Below are 19,527 nucleotides of genomic sequence, written 5' to 3'. Positions count from 1 at the left end.
CAAGACATGAGATGAGGGTGTCTTTTCGTTTGTTTGTTTGTTTGGTGGCCTGGGATTATTAGGCCTACATCTAAATGAAGGTGATGGCATATGGCATGATGGTGTAAAAGCATCAATGTGTTTAGCCAAATGTTTTTATGTAGGCTAGGCCTAGGCTATACAAAGGGCGCCGGGGACCTGACTATGAATATGATTGATGATAATGCATATGTAATTTCCTAGTTTATATCTGACTTTACTCACCATATTAAATGTTGAATCGCTGGATTGTCGTTTAAAAAGTGAATGAATGGTGTCATTATTTTAGCCTTCTTTGGGCAGTAGCCTAATCTAATTTAGGATTATCGGGTAAAAATGCAATCAGCTCCATCTAGTGGTAGGCTAATTTACTGTGTGGCTTCTAGAGGTACACCATCAACATCCTTCACGTCATCTATTCCAAAACATGCCATTAATCCATATTTAATCTCATATCGATTTTGTGATTAACAACGGTGAAGTTTAACTCTTTGACACTGGCACTTGCCGGTTGTGTTTGTGTTGACTGACTGATAAACCTTTAAGGAGCATGGATTTCGCAGGGTTTGCGCTGTGCAAAGTAGGCTACATAATGTGGATAGGATACGCGAAGCTCACAGTTAGGTGAATCACATCGTCTATAGATCGTCGATATGCGCAATGACGTTGGCGATGCCCATGATTGTGTGACTTGTCGTCCACGTGTGGTCAGGAGAAGCATCGAGTCCTCAGTCATATCATGTGAGTCGCATGTTTTGTACTGTCAGTGTGCTATATTATCTTTACACCTTTGTCATTATTAGTGACTTCCAATTCAGTAGGCCTAAAGTGATATGACAGGAGTCTGCAGAGTCTAGAAATGTACCCGAGACAGACACGCAGTGCTTTGGCTTGCATCGCGGTAACATTAGCACGTTGCGTAGTGGCGTGTTTCTGAATTCAACAGGTGTTTGTAGCAGTCTTATATAACGTAGATAATACTGATGCCTAGCCAAACCTTTATTTTGCTAACGTTATCTGAACGTCATTTGTTCCAGTAGGCTATGAGATTATGGAGTTTAACTAACACTGATTCTGATTAGCTTTGAAGGAAGGAAACTAGACATTAGCCTAACTAGAGAACTCCTCTAAATACTCACCATTTTTTGTCACACCGATCCTACATGAAAAATAACGCTAAGACGTTCCTTTTACCACATGTGTAAAACACATTTCGCGCCAAAAGTGTAATTACCTTTGCCTACAATTTTATGATTTTAATCAAACCTTGACCTTAATGTTTAATAATAATAACGTGGAACATGACTAGCTGGTATGATACCAGATTTTAGATAATGTATGGTCCTTATGCTGTTATTGACATCAGAACATGTGCTGGCATACATAAACCCGCCAACCCTGTGGTCACAAATGTTCAGAAACTGTGTTGACAAACGTCACCAGCGCGCTTGGAGTCTTGTGGCGCATTCAAAGAGTGTTTCCGGTTGAAAACAAAGATTTTAGACCGTATCGCTCTATGACTTGCTTGAAAATCACAAATGTCAGGAATTGACAATAAACAGATCTTGGGCTTAGTGATCCTCAAAATGTCGACTTTAAAACTTGCATTTTGCATTTTAATTTGTCCCCAAGCTACCATTAGCTCAATGTTGCCCCGGAAAATACATTAGGGACGTATTGTTTGTTTGTTTATTATGACATAACAGAGAATGTCTATTAATAAGGGTTAGACGGGCTCTGGCCTGACGGTATGTAGGCTATGATAAATGCTGGGCAACCACATAACCATTTCCATGTGTTATGATCGTTCTGATTTGATGAAAATGTGCCTAGTCCTACTGATGGCAAAACAATAATATCAATGGTAACATTGCCCAAAAACGTGTATCGTGTATCATCAACTGAAGGCTAATTTACCAGCTGATAAAATAATCATTAGATTTGTATATAAGTATATATTTTTTTGATCCCGTGAGGGAAATTTGGTCTCTACATTGATCCCAATTTGTGAATTAGTGAACACATACAGCACGCAGTGAAGCACACATGAACCCAGAGCAGTGCGCTGCCTGCCCAACAGCGTCGCTCCGGGAGCTCCGGGGTTAGGTGCCTTACTCAAGTGTGTGTGTGTGTATGTGATCGGGGAGCAGTGAGGGGTTAGGTGCCTTACTCAAGTGTGTGTGTGTGTATGTGATCGGGGAGCAGGGAGGGGTAAGGTGCCTTGCTCAAGGGCAGTGCAGCCGTGAGCTGGTCGGGGAACGAACCGGCAACCCTCCGGTTACAAGCACGAAGCCCTGACCAGTAGGCCACGGCTGTGACTATTGCACAAGCTACATGTACTGTACAGCCAAAAGCCACCATGGTCAAATACTCTGCAATCTGTATTGTTTATTTCTAAACGAATAAATCCACTGGTGTGATTTCCCCTGCAGAGTTGTCTGAGTGGTCACAATGAAGTACATACTGGTTACGGGTGGTGTCATCTCCGGCATCGGAAAAGGAATTATTGCCAGTAGTGTAGGCACCATTCTGAAATCCTGTGGCCTTCGTGTCACTGCTATTAAGATCGACCCCTACATCAATATCGACGCTGGCACCTTCTCCCCTTATGAGCATGGTAAGTTGAGTTTACTTTGCCTGCTTCTCGCTCCTTCTCGCTGGTTAGTGTGTGATTCACCTCACTGTGTGTGTGCTGTGTGTGTTCACTAATTCGGTTAAATTGGGTTAAATGCAGAGAAACTAATTTCCCTCACGGGATCCAAAAAGTATATATTCTATTCTATTCTATTCTATTCTATTATTCTATTCTATTCTCCTGTCCTATGCTACTGAAGATGCTGCTATAGTGTAGAAATTCAGCAAGCTGGAATAGCCTACAGTACCATGTGGCTCAGATCAGGGCACATTGTTTGTTTCACTTTATTTTTTTATTTGTATAAAATTGCACTCTCTCAACAGTCCATGTGGAGCGAAAGTGTATTGGATTACTGTAGAATCATGAACTGCACTTTTGAGTGTTGTAGATAGAGGTCATTTCTGAACTTTAGGTGCTCTAAAAGTGCACCCTTTATGAGCAACTTTTGGGCACTTTGTGGTTGTTGTCATGCAAAGCAGCAGGCTTACCTGTGGTTAGCGTTGTTTCCTCATTTGATTCTCTGTATCTCAGGGGAAGTGTTTGTACTGGACGATGGTGGCGAAGTGGACCTAGACTTGGGGAACTACGAGCGCTTTCTAGACATCCGACTCACCAAAGACAACAACCTCACCACGGGGAAGATCTACCAGTCTGTCATTAACAAAGAGAGAAGGGGGGATTATCTGGGGAAAACCGTCCAAGGTAAAGACATAGCTTGTGTAAACATAATGTGCATGTTTCACCTCACAATCGAAAGTCTCCATGCTAAGCTATCTACATCATGTTTGTTCGTTTGAAAATGTCTCTGTGATAAGAGTTACGTGTGTAAAGTCCAAAATTACCTTGAATTCACAGTAATTTTCTGTGTATTAGCCACATTGTGTATAAGCTGCAGATCAAAGTTTTATGCAAGTTCAAAGAAACAAAACCATATTAATGCTATATTAACTGCCCTCATGTATTAACCTCATAGCTGAAGAAATGTAGCAAAATCAATGTACAGTAAAATAGTTGGGAAATTACGGCATGCATTAACTTGTAACCTTTTGCTCTAAATCAGTTGTGGTTAAACCACATCCTGCACAGGATGGATATGAGGCCACCTTATTTCTGTATTCATGTATTTATACTGTATGTAGGTTGTATTTCATTTTCTAGCCTGATCTTGCATTGCAACTTCCTCCTCCTCTCTCTGCAGTGGTGCCTCACATCACCGATGCCATTCAGGAGTGGGTCATGAAGCAAGCTAAAGTATCTGTGGATGAAGATGGTGTAGAGCCCCAAGTCTGTGTCATTGAGGTATGGATGATATAAGCCTATAGATATTATATGTACTGTATATATTCCTTATAGAAAGTGCATATTTATTTATGATACACAGGGAGCAGTAATAGTATAGCTGCATGTACCTGTGATTAGTGATTTTTAATGTGACATGCTATTGTTTCATTTCGGCACAGCTGGGTGGGACCGTAGGAGACATTGAGAGCATGCCTTTCATTGAAGCCTTCAGGCAGTTCCAGTTCAAAGTCAAGAGGGAGAACTTCTGCAACATCCATGTCAGCCTTGTCCCACAGGTAGGCTCTCAAACTCACCTGAGCACACCTGAGCATGCCTCATCTCGCATGTTGGCTCTCAAGCTCACTTCTCCACACATGAGCTGCATTACCGGATGCTGCATTACTCATACAGTACATGACTCTCATTGGTCGACTCATAGAACGAGGTGCCAACTCTGAGCTAGTGTTCATTGGTAGGACAAAGTGCAGAGCAACAGTTGCTTTTGCCGTGATAAGGATATGCTGATAATGTCCAGAATAAATACCAAGTGATTAAACAAGTAATTAAATGTAAAAAGCTGAAAGAATATGCTTAAGTTTCTCCTCTACATCAGATGCATTCCTTATTTGTAATCTTAAACCGCAGTCTTGGTAGTGATAGCATGAGTTGATGGTGTGTGTGTGTGTGTGTGTGTGTGTGTGTGTGTGTGTGTGTGTGTGTGTGTGTGTTGTGTGCCCCCAGCCTAGTGCTACTGGAGAGCAGAAGAGCAAGCCCACCCAGAACAGCGTGCGGGAGCTTCGAGGCTTGGGCCTGTCCCCCGACCTGGTAAATGCTTGAGCCCACACCTCACCATACCCTAGAGTTGGGAAGTAATATATCGGAAGTGGAATCAATAAGATAGAGCCGGAACCGATAAGCAGAACCAGGGAAATTGAAAAAATAAATAAAAAAAATATTATTATTATGTTATATTATTATTAGTAGTAGTACAGTCGTAGTCGTAATAGTATTAGTACCGTATTAGTGTTAGTATTATTTTATTACATGGCTCTTCAGAGTGCACATGAATGGGCCCACCATTCGGAGGTCTATTAAATCCATATAATTACCACAGCAAAGTATATAATGATGACCGCTGTCAATGGCTACAGGGTTTTGTGCTTTTGATTCACATCTTTCATATCAATCCGCAAGAAGTACCATGAGAATAGAATAGAAATAGAAACTCAATATGTGACGTTTTGGGCGTCAGCCATTTAATCACGCAATGTCTTCATCAGACAATGTCACATATTAAATTCCCATTCGGAGTTCATGGTGTAGCACTTTTTTCACTTATTTTATGCCCAGTTCGTGCCGCACTCAGTCTTCAGAACTTGGATGTGTGCGCGCGCGCTTGCTTGTTATTATGTATGTAAGAATTTGAGAACATGCTTATTTTAATGACAGTAATGTTAGTAATGTCTTTGCCACAGGAATTATGTTTTTGCCAATTTCGTACGACGTAATTTGCTCCAATGTGCTCTCTGCAGATTGTGTGCCGTTGCTCCACAGTGCTGGACACTGCTGTCAAAGAGAAGATCTCCATGTTCTGCCACGTGGAGCCAGAGCAGGTAACCTGCACTTTGCCACCATCAGACAATGAAGATTAAGGCACAGTAATTCTCTCCATTACCACACTGTGTTAAGCTGATTTGCTCATTTATAAACACAACCCTTTCTTATGATCTCCATATACTTTAACCCTAATTTTCTAATCTCTCGTTAAGTAGTGAAGTGATTGATAGTGTTCCTTTAAATAGTAGCAACGTTAATATCTCAGCCCAATGGGGACACTGATGATGAAGTCTGATGAAGTCTGATGAAGACGTGGCAACGTCGAAACGTTAGTCCTACAATGTTGGCACCTTAAATAAATATCTAAAAACTTCACATCTGAGTTGCTCCGGGGAACCTTGTTTTTCACTACAGTTTGTCCTCTCCCGTCAACACACCAGATAGAGATTTCAGGAGCGCGGAGGACTTTTTGCTCTTTCTAGATGAATATGTGAATTCACATTCACTGTTGAATGAAAATACCGCTTTGTTGGAATACATTTTGAATGAAAACATCATTTTGATGAAAAGTGTGTAAGAAGAGTGAACTGTTGTATCTCTCGCTCCTCTCTGGTGCAGGTGATCTGTGTGCACGACGTGTCGTCCATCTACAGGGTGCCCTTGCTGCTGGAGGAGCAGGGCGTCATGGGCTACTTCTGCACGCGCCTCAACCTGCACGTGGACATGAGGCCGCGCCGGATGCTCACCAAGTGGAAGGAGATGTCCGACAGGTGAGACATCTCACCTGTTCGGTTTTGGTTGCGATGGAAAAAACAAAGAGGCAGTCCTACCCTGGTGCCTACAACCTGCACTGCTAACGGAACTGGTCTGATGACAATGTGTCTGATGCAAGGGGTGGGAAAGAGTTTCCCTCGAATGTTCAGTGAATAGGCTTCTTAGTTGTTAATTAAGTCAGTTAATAGCCTGTGTCGGAATTACTAAAAATAGATCAACGCACATAACAATACATCATGGGGTTGATGAGACAAGAAAACTAGCCTTAGGTGAATGAAAGTCCTGTATTAGCACCTAGGTGCAGTCTAACTTCTATGCTTCTATTCTATGTAGCAGGCATGAATCAGTAAGCAAGTCATTTCTATGTGTGTTTACATGGACATTATGGCATATATATTCACATGGCTTAGCAATGAAAGCACTGAGTCTGTTTTGGTGCTTTCCATGTAAATTCAAAGGAGAATCAGTCTGACCACAATGCCAAACTCATTTTCATGATGTTAATTCAGACACAAGCTATTGTTGCACAATCAGTAGGGTTCTGAGAGAGCCTTATCTCCATATCCCATTATAAAATGTTGTCATGGTGACAGTGGTATAACAGTTAAAAAAACAAAAAACATTATCAGTAGAACTACACAATCATCGTCAGTCACCCTGCGTGTGCGTGTGCGTGTGTGTGTGTGTGTATGTGTGTGCGCGCCTCACAGGTCCGACCGCCTCCTGGAGCACTGCTCCATCGCCCTGGTGGGGAAGTACACCAAGTTCTCCGACTCCTACGCCTCCGTCATCAAAGCCCTGGAGCACTCTGCTCTTGCCATCAGCCACAAGCTGGAGGTCAAGGTAATCCAGCCTACTCTCTTTGGGGCCTCCACTGTATGGAGTAACTTACGCCATGTCCTAACAGGATCAGAGCAAGCAACTGTTAATGTTAATCTGTCTACACTGAATCCGTTAAATATGCCCTTCTATTACGCCATATTTCTCATTCAAAATAGCACGGCAAAACGAGCGTCAGAAAGAAAATAGAAACCGGGCGTCCGACAAAAGTTTCCTCAAAATGTCGCCTTGCATTGCGCTGTTCATGTCACTTGCAGTCAGGACACTCCAATTGAAAACAATGTAATTAAAAAGATTTTATTGCTAATGTTCGCTCCCATTGCGTCCGGTTAGGATATCGTGTTACACAGCTACTGGGCCATAGAAATAGGTGCACACCTATCCAGCCGTTATACAACTGTTGGGACTAACTGACTTGAGTGGTAATAGCAGGTAAGAAGGTATTGGCCAAATATAGGGCAATACAGTTGTGGTCATCCTGGATTTGGCCTGGTGTAATTTTTTTGTTGAAGTCTCCGGGGCGCCATGTTACCATATTTCTCTGTTGGGTTATTTTTCCATTAGACCAGGACCAATTTTGTAAAAAGCGTCTGGTCTTGAGGGGGAGAAAATTGAGGAAAAGTCACTGTGTCCTATAATTTTAGCATGCAGATTGTGGATATTATTTGCGCTCAGAAGTGTACAGTCTACATAGACTTCACAGCATGTTGTAAGTGCTGCTTACCGATGCCTAGCCAATGTGTTACAAAAGCTAGCAACAGGAGTGCCAACCATAGGGCATGCTTAATTAACTCTCTCTCCTTCCCTCCCTCCCTCCCTCCCTCTCTCTGTTCTCCTAGTACATCGACTCTGCGGACCTGGAGGCCACAAAACTACAGGAGGAGCCGGTGAAATACCATGAGGCATGGCAGAAACTCTGCAGTGCAGAGTGAGTGTGTGTGTGTGTGTATGTGTGTATGAGTGTAAGAGAGAGAGAGAGAATAACGTGTGTGTGTGTGTGTGTGTGTGTGTGTGTGTAATTGTATATTTTTGCTGTACCACTTGCAGCAATATACAATCAACTGTGTTGATATTACATAACCATCTCTGAGATTCCCCAAGTAAGAGTGACTGTTTGTGTGTATGTGTTTGAGGTTGATGTGGAGGGTAGAGCAGAATCTAGGATGTTCTCTAGATGTTCTCAATTACATTTCTTGCCTTTTCCATGTTTCCATTATTTACCTAAGAATGCACAAACTGAAAATACTAGAACACTTTTTAATTGTGTGTTCAATTATCAGGAGAGAGAATACAGTCTTTCTTTATTATTATTATTACTATGCAGTGTCTTAATGTGTTTAAAATGCAGGAATGAATAACCTTCAAAGATCAAAACCTCTAAAGAATATGCCCAATCAAAGGCCAAGTGGCCTTGCCCCTAAAACGATGAGATTCCAGGCCTGGTTGTGAGTCCTGCCTCCTCTCCTCTCTCCCACAGCGGGGTCCTAGTGCCGGGTGGGTTTGGTGTGCGTGGAACAGAGGGAAAGGTGCAAGCCATCAGCTGGGCAAGAAAACAGAAAAAGCCCTTTTTAGGTAAAGAAGTCGGCCGTGTAACTACTCCTTTTGCTTGAACAAGCCTATCGCTGTTTTCTTTTTTCTTTTTTTTTGTAACTTTAAATACGGTAAAAGCATGCTGTATGGTGCAGCAACTTCTTTGTAGCAGAGATTATTTTTTATTGCAACGGAGATATTTTTTTTTATTGTAACAATAACTGTAATGTAATATGTTTTTTTAATGCAGAAGAAATGTATCCTGGAGTAGGCTCTGTTGAGTGAGGAGTGTCATGAGGCATCCGTGTGCTGTGTTTCTTCTCCTCCATCCTCAGGGGTTTGCTTGGGCATGCAGTTGGCCGTGTGCGAGTTTGCCAGGAATGTTCTTGGCTGGCAAGGTGAGTCTGCTTGAGCAACGCGGAGCTCCACTTGGCCATGGCGCAAGAGAAAGGTTACATCACTGAGTGCAGGTCTTACACGATTAACGGTTGTTGTTATTATTATTAGTGTAATACATGTGCTGACATGTGGTACTGTATGAACTGACTCTGACTCTTTTTTGTTGTTGTTGTTGTTGATGATGTCCTTTCTCTTGACAGATGCCAACTCCACAGAATTTGACCCAGACAGCAAACATCCGGTGGTAGGCAATGTGTTTTTTATTTATTGATCTACAGCTCATAGCTGTGTGTCTGTCTCAAACATTGTGAAGCAGTGCAGTGCTGCTGTGTTAGTCCAACCCAACAAGAGTGTGCATGTCCAATGGGTTGCAGGTGATTGACATGCCAGAGCACAACCCTGGCCAGATGGGCGGGACCATGAGGTTGGGCAAGAGGAGAACCATCTTCAAATCCAACACCAGCGTTTTAAGTGAGGACCCGCTACACATACAAACAACTTATTATTTGTTACTCTTACTACTATATTATTAACACACCTGCTATACTACAAGTGTTAGTCATGATTAATAATGATATTCATCTTGATCTTGACTAATATAGAGGCCCAGTTAGGTGATAGGTGCTTTATTACTTTCCAGGAAAGCTATATGGAGATGCAGACTATGTTGATGAAAGGCATAGACATCGCTTTGAGGTATGTTTTCTGTGTGTGTGTGTGGGGGGGGGGGGGGGGGGGGGGGTGTTGCTTGATGTATGTTAGTTATCTGTTAGTTCTGTCTTGTCATTGATGGAATTGTCCCCTGTAGGTCAATCCAGACCTGAAGCATCACTTTGAGGACAGAGGACTGCATTTTGTTGGGCAAGATGTGGAGGGTGAAAGAATGGAGGTGATTGAGCTAGAAGGTGAGAGACTACTGGCTCTTTTAAACCCAGAAGGGCCTTGTCCAAGAGTGTTGGCAACGTTTTAAACCTAGAGGGGCCTTGTCCAAGAGTGTTGGCGAATGTTTTAAACCCAGAGGGGCCCCTTGTCCAAGAGTGTAGGTAGGCAAACGTTTTAAACCCAGAGGGGCCTAACGTTCGGAAAGCATACCACCTTAGAGAGGGTCTGAGGCCAACAAGAAGTCACCTAGAGTTTACGTTCCATTGACCCCCATTCATTTTAGTGTTTTTAACATCAAATAACTTTACATCTGAAGACCTTAATATGACCATTGTTATTTTTCAGAGAAACACTGTATGACTGGCTCCACTACCCCTCTACTCACCACTACTCACGTTATTTTGTTAAAGTCAATCAAGAATGAACTAACACGCCATTAATCAAGAATGAACTAACACACCATTATTTGCCGTTGAAAAACTAGACGAGGTGTTTAATCCATCAGAACAAAGTTTTAAACCAGTGAAGTGATATGCAAATGTAGATTACATTAAAAATTACGTCATGAACCTGTGAGTTTCTATCGAACAGGAGAAAAACAAGCGTATTTTTGACTGAGAAACTCATAGGGAATTTGGGGAAAAGACTATATGAGTTAGTTAGTGATGTTTCATTAGATTGGTAAAATCACCGCCACTTCTCTCCATTCAAGTCCTGTGGAGTGGCTCTGTCTATTTCTTTTACTTCCTCTGGCTTTGTTCAGATTACAGAGGAAGTGTCGCTGAATTCCTGTTTTTGCCTGCACATTACAGTTTCTTTTCTGACAGCCTTTTTGACACCCAAACCCAAATGTTTTTCTGATCTGATTTGGACCACATTCTTAATGAGGCTGCTACTGACCATCTATTTTGCTCTGCTGCTCAGACCACGCCTACTTCGTGGGAGTGCAGTACCATCCAGAGTTCACGTCCCGTCCCATCAAGCCTTCGCCCCCGTACTTTGGCCTGCTCCTGGCTGCCGCGGGGAAACTGCAGAGCTACCTGCAGAAGGGATGCCGTCTGTCTCCAAGGTGAGTTAGTGGCCCTCCCCAAAATATTTCCTCCGTGTCCTCTAGCCTGCCTCCGTGTAAAAGGTATATTGTAAATGTCAAAGCAGTTCTCCAAACTCCAGGTGGTTTTTAGCGGTGTGTTGAATGAGTGGGGTTGTGTTGTGTGGTTTTTGGGACAAGTAAGCAAGAATTGTACACTATCCAAAGATGACAGTGTCTGAAAGGCCACCATTGATAATGCACTCTCAGTAGTAATTATTGGAATTAGTAATTAGTTACTGGAATTAGTGGTTGGAAGTATGTAAAGAACATTCTGTTTTCCTGATTTCTGATTCCTGTTGTCTTCTCAGGGACACGTACAGTGATCGCAGTGGCAGCAGTTCGCCAGACTCGGAGATCTCTGAGCTCAGGTTCACCTCGTAAGCCTGAGCAGGCGAAATTACCAAACAGCCATCTCCAGGACTCCGCACTGTGACTTGGTCATTTGATGAGAGCTGAAGACTGTCTTCCTCCCCTCTGCTGCAGCTGTTCTCGCCACAGCTGTCAGCTTGTGTCACTTTAGGAACTTTTAAGGGAGACCATGAACTGCAGACCTTTTGCATCACTTTAGGAACTTTTTTAGGGAAAATATGAACTTGGGAAAACATGAGCATAAACTTGATTTACTATTGGACTGTGTAGCACATTGATTAAAAACATTGAACACATTAATTTAAAATTAAATAAGTCTTTGCAGTCACTACAGGGTAAAATTATTCTTTTTTGTATGCATTTGTTGGTTAAGTGTGATTGTAATATAATATGTTGACAAAGCATGTACATCATGTATTTGACGTTTGTGTTGTAAATGGTTTTAAACTGTTACATCCTGCCATTGATATTTAATCATATCAGTTTCGTCCTTTGCCTTTTGTCTAGAAGTGTGGGGAAATTATAAAATGTGATGCTTGTTGTTTTTACCTACATCTTTTATGTTGGAAGGTTACCACTGCAGTTGCATTGCAACTTGTCCATATGTAAATAGATTCTTGGGGCTTTTTCCTTGAATCCACATGCTATTTGCCAGTTGTTGCCTTTGCATTACATGGATCATGAAATATAAATAAATAAATAAATAAACAGAGGTGTGTGTGTGTGCGTGCGTGCGAGGGAAACTACTCCGTCCTGTTTTTGACGACACATTGAACACATCAAAATGATGACATAGGCCTATTGAATGTGTTCATTCAATTTTAATATCTTTAATTATGTAGCTGCTGTTCAGCCTCCTTACACCTGGAAAATGGAAGTGACTAGCTGCTACTTTGTTCAAATTACCTACCCGAGGTTGATTGAGAGAATGTCATGGGTGTGCAAAGCCAAAAGAATTCTACTTAATGTTATCACCAACAGGCAAGGAGTATTACAACATAGATCACACGAATCCAAAACTGTTTGGCTTTGTTTACATAATTTTGTTTAAATGAATTCCATGCGTTAATTGAAAATAACAATTGAAAGTAACAGTTCACAGTTTTGAGCACTACTGATTTCTGTTTTTAACTTGGGTACGCGAGTTTAACCAGTTTAAAGATAAGCATTTCCAAAATTGAGAAATACTACGGCTTTCATTCGCTTTTATTTTGATAGATTGGTCTCATTGTGACCTGTAATCCGGAAGTAATACTGAACGACCAGGGACGCGGACTGTAGGAGCTGCTGTTTTTCCTCGATCATACACGCCGCTAAGTACTCGAATACACCAGAAAATGGGGAGATAGTATATTTTATAGTTAATCAAGTAAGTACATATATTTTATTGTGAAATTATTAACAAATAGTCCTGACAATATGACCGCACTACCGGACGTTAGGACGTCAACAATTAGCTAAGCAGGCTTTCTAGCATTGAGCTATTCAGATAAATAGGCAAACCGCATTCTTTTTAACGATTTCCAGGGCATAGATTGCATCACGTCATATATAGGAAACATTATTTTTACGTGAATGAATAGTTCACTATTTTTTGTGCACTCGTTTATAATTTTGCAGAATAGACTGACATTGTTGTTAGCAATCAAGCTAGTTAGCCATAGAAATGCTGTTACCTAACAGTTAACGTTATCAAGCTTGACTGTTACTCTCTGAAGCTAATGTTACAAATTGTCATGGCAGTTTTGTCTTATCTTCATGGCATTTTAAGACATAATTGTTAACTAGATACATTCAGATATGCCTGAATGCAAATTAATTATGGGCTGTTCCTGTTTGTTTTGAAAGGTTTTTCAGCGTAGTAGCTACCTTTTTAAGATTGCGTTGAACAGACACGACACCAGCAGTTGCCACCAGCATGGCAAACAATGCCAACGCACCTGGGAAGGTCCTGGGAACTCCTGGACCCGCTGGAAGACTTAGTCCGGAGGGAAGTCAGGTAAACCACTGTAATGTCCAACCTCTGTAATGCTTTGAAAGACAGCAACACATGGTCGTTCTAGCTGTTGTATTGATGGTCACAGGTAGAGAAAGCTGTCAGACTAAACAAAACCTTGAATTCGTCTTGCTGATGCATTTGTTGATCAGTTATTTACGCTTCAATGGTGATTTTTAGGTCCTGAGTAAGAAGAAGCTTCAGGATCTGGTCCGGGAAATTGACCCAAATGAGCAGCTTGATGAGGATGTGGAGGAGGTGGGTGTCTCTTTGGCATTTATATCTTGCCAACCTGTATTCAACTCTGTATTACTCTGAATATAGTCATTGTGCCACACTTTACTTTTTGATGCAAAACTTCATGGACTTGACTTTACTTATTTTTCTCAAACTGATCCACCGATGTTGGTAAAAAAAATGGTAGTTGTCACATGCAAAAAACGTAGTGATTTCCCCACAATCCTGGGATTACAAAACTGACTTTTGAATTATCCCATGGACTTCTATGACAATGGTTTCTTATAGCAACAAAGTTATAAAGGGCTTTCAGATTGAGTGTCTGATATATTTAACTGGCTCTTCTGTGCTGTGCAGATGTTGCTGCAGATCGCTGACGACTTCATTGAGAGCGTGGTGACTGCTGCCTGTCAGTTGGCTCGCCATAGGAAGTCCAGCACCCTGGAAGTGAAGGACGTCCAGCTACACCTTGGTCAGTACCTGCTTTTACTTTCACTCTGTTGACTGGATGGAATTTTGATGACCGATCACCCTTTACTATTGATGCCGTTTCTATTATAACGACATCCTGCAGGGGTTTACTTCCCATGTATTCCATGTGTTGTTTCGATATTCTACCAGAATTGTGTACCCTGGAATAATCTTGCTTTCCCCTATTATTTGTGATATTGAAGAATTCATGCAATGCCTACTACTGAAAGTGTTTTTCATGTGTGCATTTGCCTAAGTGCTTGTGTCTGCGTCATGTCAAACAGAATGTGTAAAGCAGTATGGACTGACTGGTTAATATTTGTGTGTGTGTGTGTGTGTGTGTGTGTGTTTGTAGAACGCCAGTGGAACATGTGGATCCCAGGCTTTGGCTCCGATGAGATCCGCCCGTATAAGAAGGCTTGCACCACAGAAGCCCACAAACAGGTCAGATATTGGACATAATGTCCTTTTATATCAAAGCTGATGGCATTGTACTGCTGAAGCTATTTGAGTCTGATGAATCATTCCAAGTGTAGTGTGTGTTTATATTACAGTATGCACCTCTATGGTTTTATGGTAGTAGATATTGTCATTAGGAAAACTTAAATGCAGGTGTCACTGAATAGCTGTGAGCTTAGGGATGCGCCAATTGTGAAATTGTGAGCCGATTCTGATGTTTAACAATTGGGCTGATAACCAATGCTAGTACCGATATTGTTTGTTTACAATATGTTTAATTTTTGTTGTGAACTATACCCTTTAGTACCAGGGACATATGAATATTCATTATAAAAGAACATCAGACACTACCAATATGGTCATATTATTTACCGATAGGCTTATGCCAGTTAGCCAATATATTTGTCTATGCCTAATTAAATTTAAAGATCAAGCTGTTAGGGATTCTCGTAACTGTAATTTCCATCATTAATTTACATATGTTCTCCTCTATCCCTCTTGTCTAATTTCAGAGAATGGCACTGATCCGCAAAACGACCAAAAAGTAGCAAGACCCAGCGCCCGTATGACAAAATCCTTTTTTCAAACGTTTCTGCTTTCTCTTGGGGTATCGTAGGGTTTGGATTGACAAAACTATTGGGTTAAGGGTGGGGGGGTTGTTGGGAGGTCAGGGGGGGGGGGGGGGGGGGGGGGGGGGGGGTCAGGGTGTGTGTGCGCAGCATCTCCTGCAGCAGATGCTTACTCAATAGGTATTTCTGGAAACAAAAAGTTAAGAGTGATGTGTCTACCAGTGATTCATCATTGTCATAATCTTTTCCAACGTTTTTCTGTGTCATGTGTTTGTGATTGTCTTCATTGCTGCTGCATAAGCGCTTCCAAGCGAGCGGGTCGTCTCTCGTCCTCTGCTCGCCGGAAAAAAAACACAAGGTGTGCTCACATTTACAGGGCATTCAGCAGAAAACCTGTTTTGTTAGCCGTACCTTTCTAATGGTCTCAGCTCATCCATCGCCATGTAGTGTGTGCCGACAAATCATCCATTCCAGCTGACGCAGAAAAATATTGCCATTAGGATGTGTGGATGTGAGCACACCTGCAGTGTATGTTGAAATGTCCCCAGCAGTGATCAGTGGCCATAACATGTTAGAACCGGAGGAGCAGAGATGCTCCCGTGGACAGAAAGCTAATTAACAGCTTATCTACTTACCGTAACTATCCACACAACTAAACTGCCCTCATCGTTGAAAATCAGGTCTTCGTAATAATACACGCAAGCGCATAGATAACAATCTGTACGGATATATGTTTATGCACACACGCATGCATATATACTCAGACACAAGCAAATAAATGCAGTCAATGTGAAACGTAATGCCAAGCTTCATGGTGGCTTCATGAATGTTTGACCTGTCTCGCATTCTCCCCTCCTCTACCATCCTACTTCACTTTTCAGTATTTAGTTAGTGTCCTGTTGCCTGGAAATCATCTCACTCATTTTCTGTTATATATATATATATATATATATATATATATATATATATATATATATATATATATAGATATATATATATATATATATATATATATATATATATACTGGTTTGGTTCAATACTTTGTAAGAATACTCCTGAGAGGTGACTAAGGTTTTTCTAGGCTTTATACGCGAGTCTCTTTCAGCTTGTCACCATGTAAAATAGACACCTGTACCTACTCACAATTAACTAGCTAGGTAGATTTTTGTCAAGTTTCAGCTTTAAGTTTCTCTTAAGAGTTGGCATGTGATTGCAGTCCTGTGTCTTAGAGTTGTTCAACGTGGTAGAATATTATTTTTTTCTTCCAATTCTGAAGTGATACTGTACCCTCAGCCCCACAAGCAGAGAGACTCAACCTGACATGATTTATGATTTATGATTTATTATTATTATTTGGTGCTTTTTCACCCCTGGTGTATAGCAAAGGTTTTCTTTGTACACAGGAAATGATGTTTGTCAACTCTTTTTTTTTTTCCTGGAGAAGACCGAATATTATGAATTGAGTGTTGGTCATTTTGATTTGTCTTGGTCCAAGAGGAAAGGATCTTTGAAAAGGCAGAGAAGGAAGTTTGGTCTTTATCACCGGTGGATGTTTTTTTTTTTCCCCCTTTGAGTGTGTGTGTGTGTGCGTGCGTGTGAGTGTGAGGGGGTGATAGGGTAGGGTGGGAAGAATTTGTTTGGATGTTTGATTTATTTCTTTTTTTTTGACCTTGTATCACAAGTTTTCAATATAACCTGTGTTTGATTTTTGTTTTCCATAAATAAACAAAAAGTAAAAATGTCAACACAAATGTGATGTAGGTCTATTTTTGTCACCCACAAGCACGTCATCGAGGCATCGTCCTACTTTCTCTAATTTGAGCTCTGAAGCTCTGCCACAGAACAGTATTTTGCTGTCTAAAGTTGTTCATATTCTATGTAAGTTCAACATTCCTTGAGATACACTTTGATTGGCGACATCAAAGATACTTCATTAATGACAAAATAGAGCAACATAATGCATCTCTAGCAAAATTCAAACAGTTCCTGTCTGCTTAAAGAGGCGTGACGCAAAGAAGTTATAGTGAGATATCGATCTCTGTCAGATTGGCAAGCAGTTCAGTTAAAATGTAACGTCACTTTCTATGTCTGCTTAAAGGGGGATTTGGCCCCCCGCCCCTTTGCGAACACACAATGCGGAAATGGTGGAACGTTTGCGCCTCTTGCTCCGCTTTAACCCTCTCTGGCGCTATCTGCCGCTGTGGCCGGTTGCGTATCTTTAGCAGGCGCACTTCCTGTCCTCTTTCGCGGGCTCCCCCGTGGGAGACAGCTGTGAGGGCCGGCGAGGCTCCGAGCTCTTGACGCCGTCCCAGCCGTCTCGGAGCTGCACCTCTCCGCTGAGCAGGCCCTGGTAGATGCGGCGCGTCAGCAGCTCGAAGGCCGGCGTCACGTTCTCGCCCGTCTTGGACGACGCCTCCACGTAGGGCATGCCCAGGCGGCCCGCCAGCCTCTCGGCCTCGTCCCGGGTGACGGCGCGCTCGCCCGCCTCCTCGCGGTCGCTCTTGTGGCCCACCAGCACGAAGAGCACGCCGTGAGGCTGCACGTGCTCCAGCACCTCCTGGTGCCACTCCTCCAGGTGCTCGAACGACGTCCGGTTCCCCAGGTCAAAGACGAGCAGTCCGCCCACAGAGTTACGGTAGTAGGACCGCGTCACTGACCTGTCAGAGAGAGAGATTTTATGATGCATCATTCTGTGTCATCAATTTCTTGCAATGTGAGGGCCTAGACTACGTTGCTTACAGTAATTTCCTGTGTATGAGCCGCATTGTGTATTAGCCGCAGGACAGTGAAGGTTACAAGAAACAAAGCCACATATTGCTAAGCAATACCATGCATATTAACCGTTAATATGCCCCCTGTATAAACCTCATAGCTGAAGAAATTTGTTAATCCTTGTGTCTATTGTTTATAAGTGCCGTTAGGGATTTTGTGTTACTTTTAAAGTTGACACGCTTTGGATGTCTTGTGCACACCCCCTTTAAATGCAGTGTTAGCGTTCAGTAACAGCTATGCCCACAGGGTACAAAGAAATGAGTGTGTGTAGGGTAACTACATGTCAAACTGTATGAGTGTGTGCTTATAGTGTAGCCAGTTCACATGTTCTTACATGATCAGATCGGATCAGATAGGTTCCAAACGGGTTCTCTCTAGAATGGCCTCATTGTATAATAGTAGGTGCAAATGCACTGCTCAAAGAAACAGTTGTACGAGATATAACTATTTCTCAGAAGAACAGAGCTGCAAGAAACAGCAAGCACTTCATGATTGCTTTCTTGAGAAAGTATCCTTTCACAACATCCTGGCACATCATTGATGTTTAGTTTAGGCAACCAACATGTGACCAAAGGAGGACTGACCGTAGGACTATTCGCCATTCACCATTCACATGCTCGCTTCAACTGTTCATGCAAATATTGCTTCACAAATGCAAATGTTAAAAAAGTTTCCTCTTTCGAAAAGGTAACGTGTCCTCTCCAAGTGAATGAGCACGCTGTTCTTTGCATGAATTTGTGATCCAGCAGGTGATTCTCAGCATCACACACAAACACACACACACACACACACACACACGCGCACATGGTCACCCTCACCTGAACCTCTCCTGGCCCGCCGTGTCCCAGAACTGCAGCTTGACCCTCACGTTGGGCTCCACCTCCAGGAAGTGCACGTAGAAGTCCACTCCGACGGTCTGGTTCAGGCACTCCATGAACAGGTCCTCAGTGTAGCGCTTCAGCATGGACGACTTGCCCACCGTCGAGTCGCCCAGCATGATGATGCGGAACTGGTACTGCCACAGGGTCAGGTCCATGGCACCGGTGTCGCCCCAAATGACCGCAGAAGCAAAGCGGAAGACTGGACACTGGACGGCTGGTGGTCTTTTGCCTCCCAGGGAGGAAAAGGATGTGAGTCTCACCCAGCTGCGTCCCTCAGTGGCTGGACATTGGCAGCCCGTTGTTTGCTCTGTTCTCAGATGCTCAGTGGAGATAGTTGTGATAATAGTGGCAGCCCACAGCGAATGTGGAGCATAACGATTATTTCAGCGCTGGTCTCAGTTCCTTTTAGCTCCCCGAGCGCAGCCGCTGCAACTACACTCGTCGCTTTCAGTCTCAGATCAGGGTGGGAAGTCTGAAAGTTAATTCTTCTCTCTTTTCCCTCCCCTCCCTGCCTCAACTTTGCCTGTTGCTACTTGAAAAAAGGAGGAGCTTTTAGTGAGTCAGAGGGAGGAGTGTACTGAGCAGAGAGAGAGAGAGAGAGAGAGAGAGAGAGAGAGGAGGGCTGGCGCTTGGTGCTTGCCGAGAGGGCTGTGCGCCGTAGTGTGCACGCGAGGTCTGTGTCCTATCAAGGCAAGTCCGGCATTTCCTGTTGTGCAGCCGCGGCGGCAGCGGACTCCCAGCTGAGGAGTGGGAGATGGACTCCCTG

At 42.7% G+C, this 19,527-nt stretch overlaps 3 protein-coding genes across 3 annotated transcripts; 2 read left to right on the top strand and 1 right to left on the bottom strand.

Annotated features, from left to right (window-relative positions):
• The first annotated feature begins 688 nt into the window (after positions 1 to 688).
• On the top strand, positions 689 to 12,081 carry ctps1b (CTP synthase 1b). Its single transcript, XM_062539280.1, has 18 exons — positions 689 to 759; positions 2,451 to 2,635; positions 3,185 to 3,355; positions 3,852 to 3,952; positions 4,114 to 4,230; positions 4,676 to 4,759; positions 5,467 to 5,547; positions 6,110 to 6,261; positions 6,976 to 7,108; positions 7,945 to 8,033; positions 8,583 to 8,677; positions 8,971 to 9,033; positions 9,235 to 9,278; positions 9,409 to 9,505; positions 9,675 to 9,730; positions 9,843 to 9,939; positions 10,841 to 10,985; positions 11,315 to 12,081. The coding sequence occupies exons 2-18, from the start codon at positions 2,470 to 2,472 to the stop codon at positions 11,385 to 11,387; spliced, it is 1,764 nt and encodes a 587-aa protein (XP_062395264.1). The 5' UTR covers positions 689 to 759; positions 2,451 to 2,469; the 3' UTR covers positions 11,388 to 12,081.
• A 543-nt stretch (positions 12,082 to 12,624) lies between these two features.
• Positions 12,625 to 15,187, top strand: taf12 (TAF12 RNA polymerase II, TATA box binding protein (TBP)-associated factor). Its single transcript, XM_062537799.1, has 6 exons — positions 12,625 to 12,744; positions 13,224 to 13,374; positions 13,552 to 13,629; positions 13,966 to 14,080; positions 14,435 to 14,523; positions 15,051 to 15,187. Exons 2-6 carry the CDS (start codon positions 13,294 to 13,296, stop codon positions 15,084 to 15,086), a joined length of 399 nt encoding a protein of 132 aa, XP_062393783.1. The 5' UTR covers positions 12,625 to 12,744; positions 13,224 to 13,293; the 3' UTR covers positions 15,087 to 15,187.
• Positions 15,188 to 16,097: 910 nt separating this feature from the next.
• On the bottom strand, positions 16,098 to 19,272 carry rab42b (RAB42, member RAS oncogene family). The gene is made up of 2 exons (XM_062539278.1): positions 18,699 to 19,272; positions 16,098 to 17,765 (listed from the first exon to the last, which is right to left on the bottom strand). Exons 1-2 carry the CDS (start codon positions 18,914 to 18,916, stop codon positions 17,327 to 17,329), a joined length of 657 nt encoding a protein of 218 aa, XP_062395262.1. The 5' UTR covers positions 18,917 to 19,272; the 3' UTR covers positions 16,098 to 17,326.
• Between the last annotated feature and the right edge of the window lie 255 nt (positions 19,273 to 19,527).

The sequence above is a fragment of the Sardina pilchardus genome, chromosome 6 (genome assembly GCF_963854185.1).
Source record: "Sardina pilchardus chromosome 6, fSarPil1.1, whole genome shotgun sequence".
Classification (NCBI taxonomy): Eukaryota; Metazoa; Chordata; class Actinopteri; order Clupeiformes; family Clupeidae; genus Sardina; species Sardina pilchardus.
Note: the sequence above shows the minus strand (reverse complement) of the source record. Positions and strands in the feature narration are given on the sequence as shown.

Bases quoted from the DNA above. Each gene is read 5' to 3' on its own strand.
- ctps1b (XM_062539280.1), top strand. From the start codon at position 2,470: ATGAAGTACATACTGGTTACGGGTGGTGTCATCTCCGGCATCGGAAAA. The intron at 3,356-3,851 runs GTAAAGACATAG...CTCTCTCTGCAG, and splicing joins TCTGGGGAAAACCGTCCAAG to TGGTGCCTCACATCACCGAT. The intron at 6,262-6,975 runs GTGAGACATCTC...CGCGCCTCACAG, and splicing joins TGGAAGGAGATGTCCGACAG to GTCCGACCGCCTCCTGGAGC.
- taf12 (XM_062537799.1), top strand. From the start codon at position 13,294: ATGGCAAACAATGCCAACGCACCTGGGAAGGTCCTGGGAACTCCTGGA. The intron at 13,375-13,551 runs GTAAACCACTGT...GGTGATTTTTAG, and splicing joins TTAGTCCGGAGGGAAGTCAG to GTCCTGAGTAAGAAGAAGCT. The intron at 14,081-14,434 runs GTCAGTACCTGC...GTGTGTTTGTAG, and splicing joins GGACGTCCAGCTACACCTTG to AACGCCAGTGGAACATGTGG.
- rab42b (XM_062539278.1), bottom strand. From the start codon at position 18,916: ATGGACCTGACCCTGTGGCAGTACCAGTTCCGCATCATCATGCTGGGC. The intron at 17,766-18,698 runs GTGAGGGTGACC...TCTCTCTGACAG, and splicing joins GCGGGCCAGGAGAGGTTCAG to GTCAGTGACGCGGTCCTACT.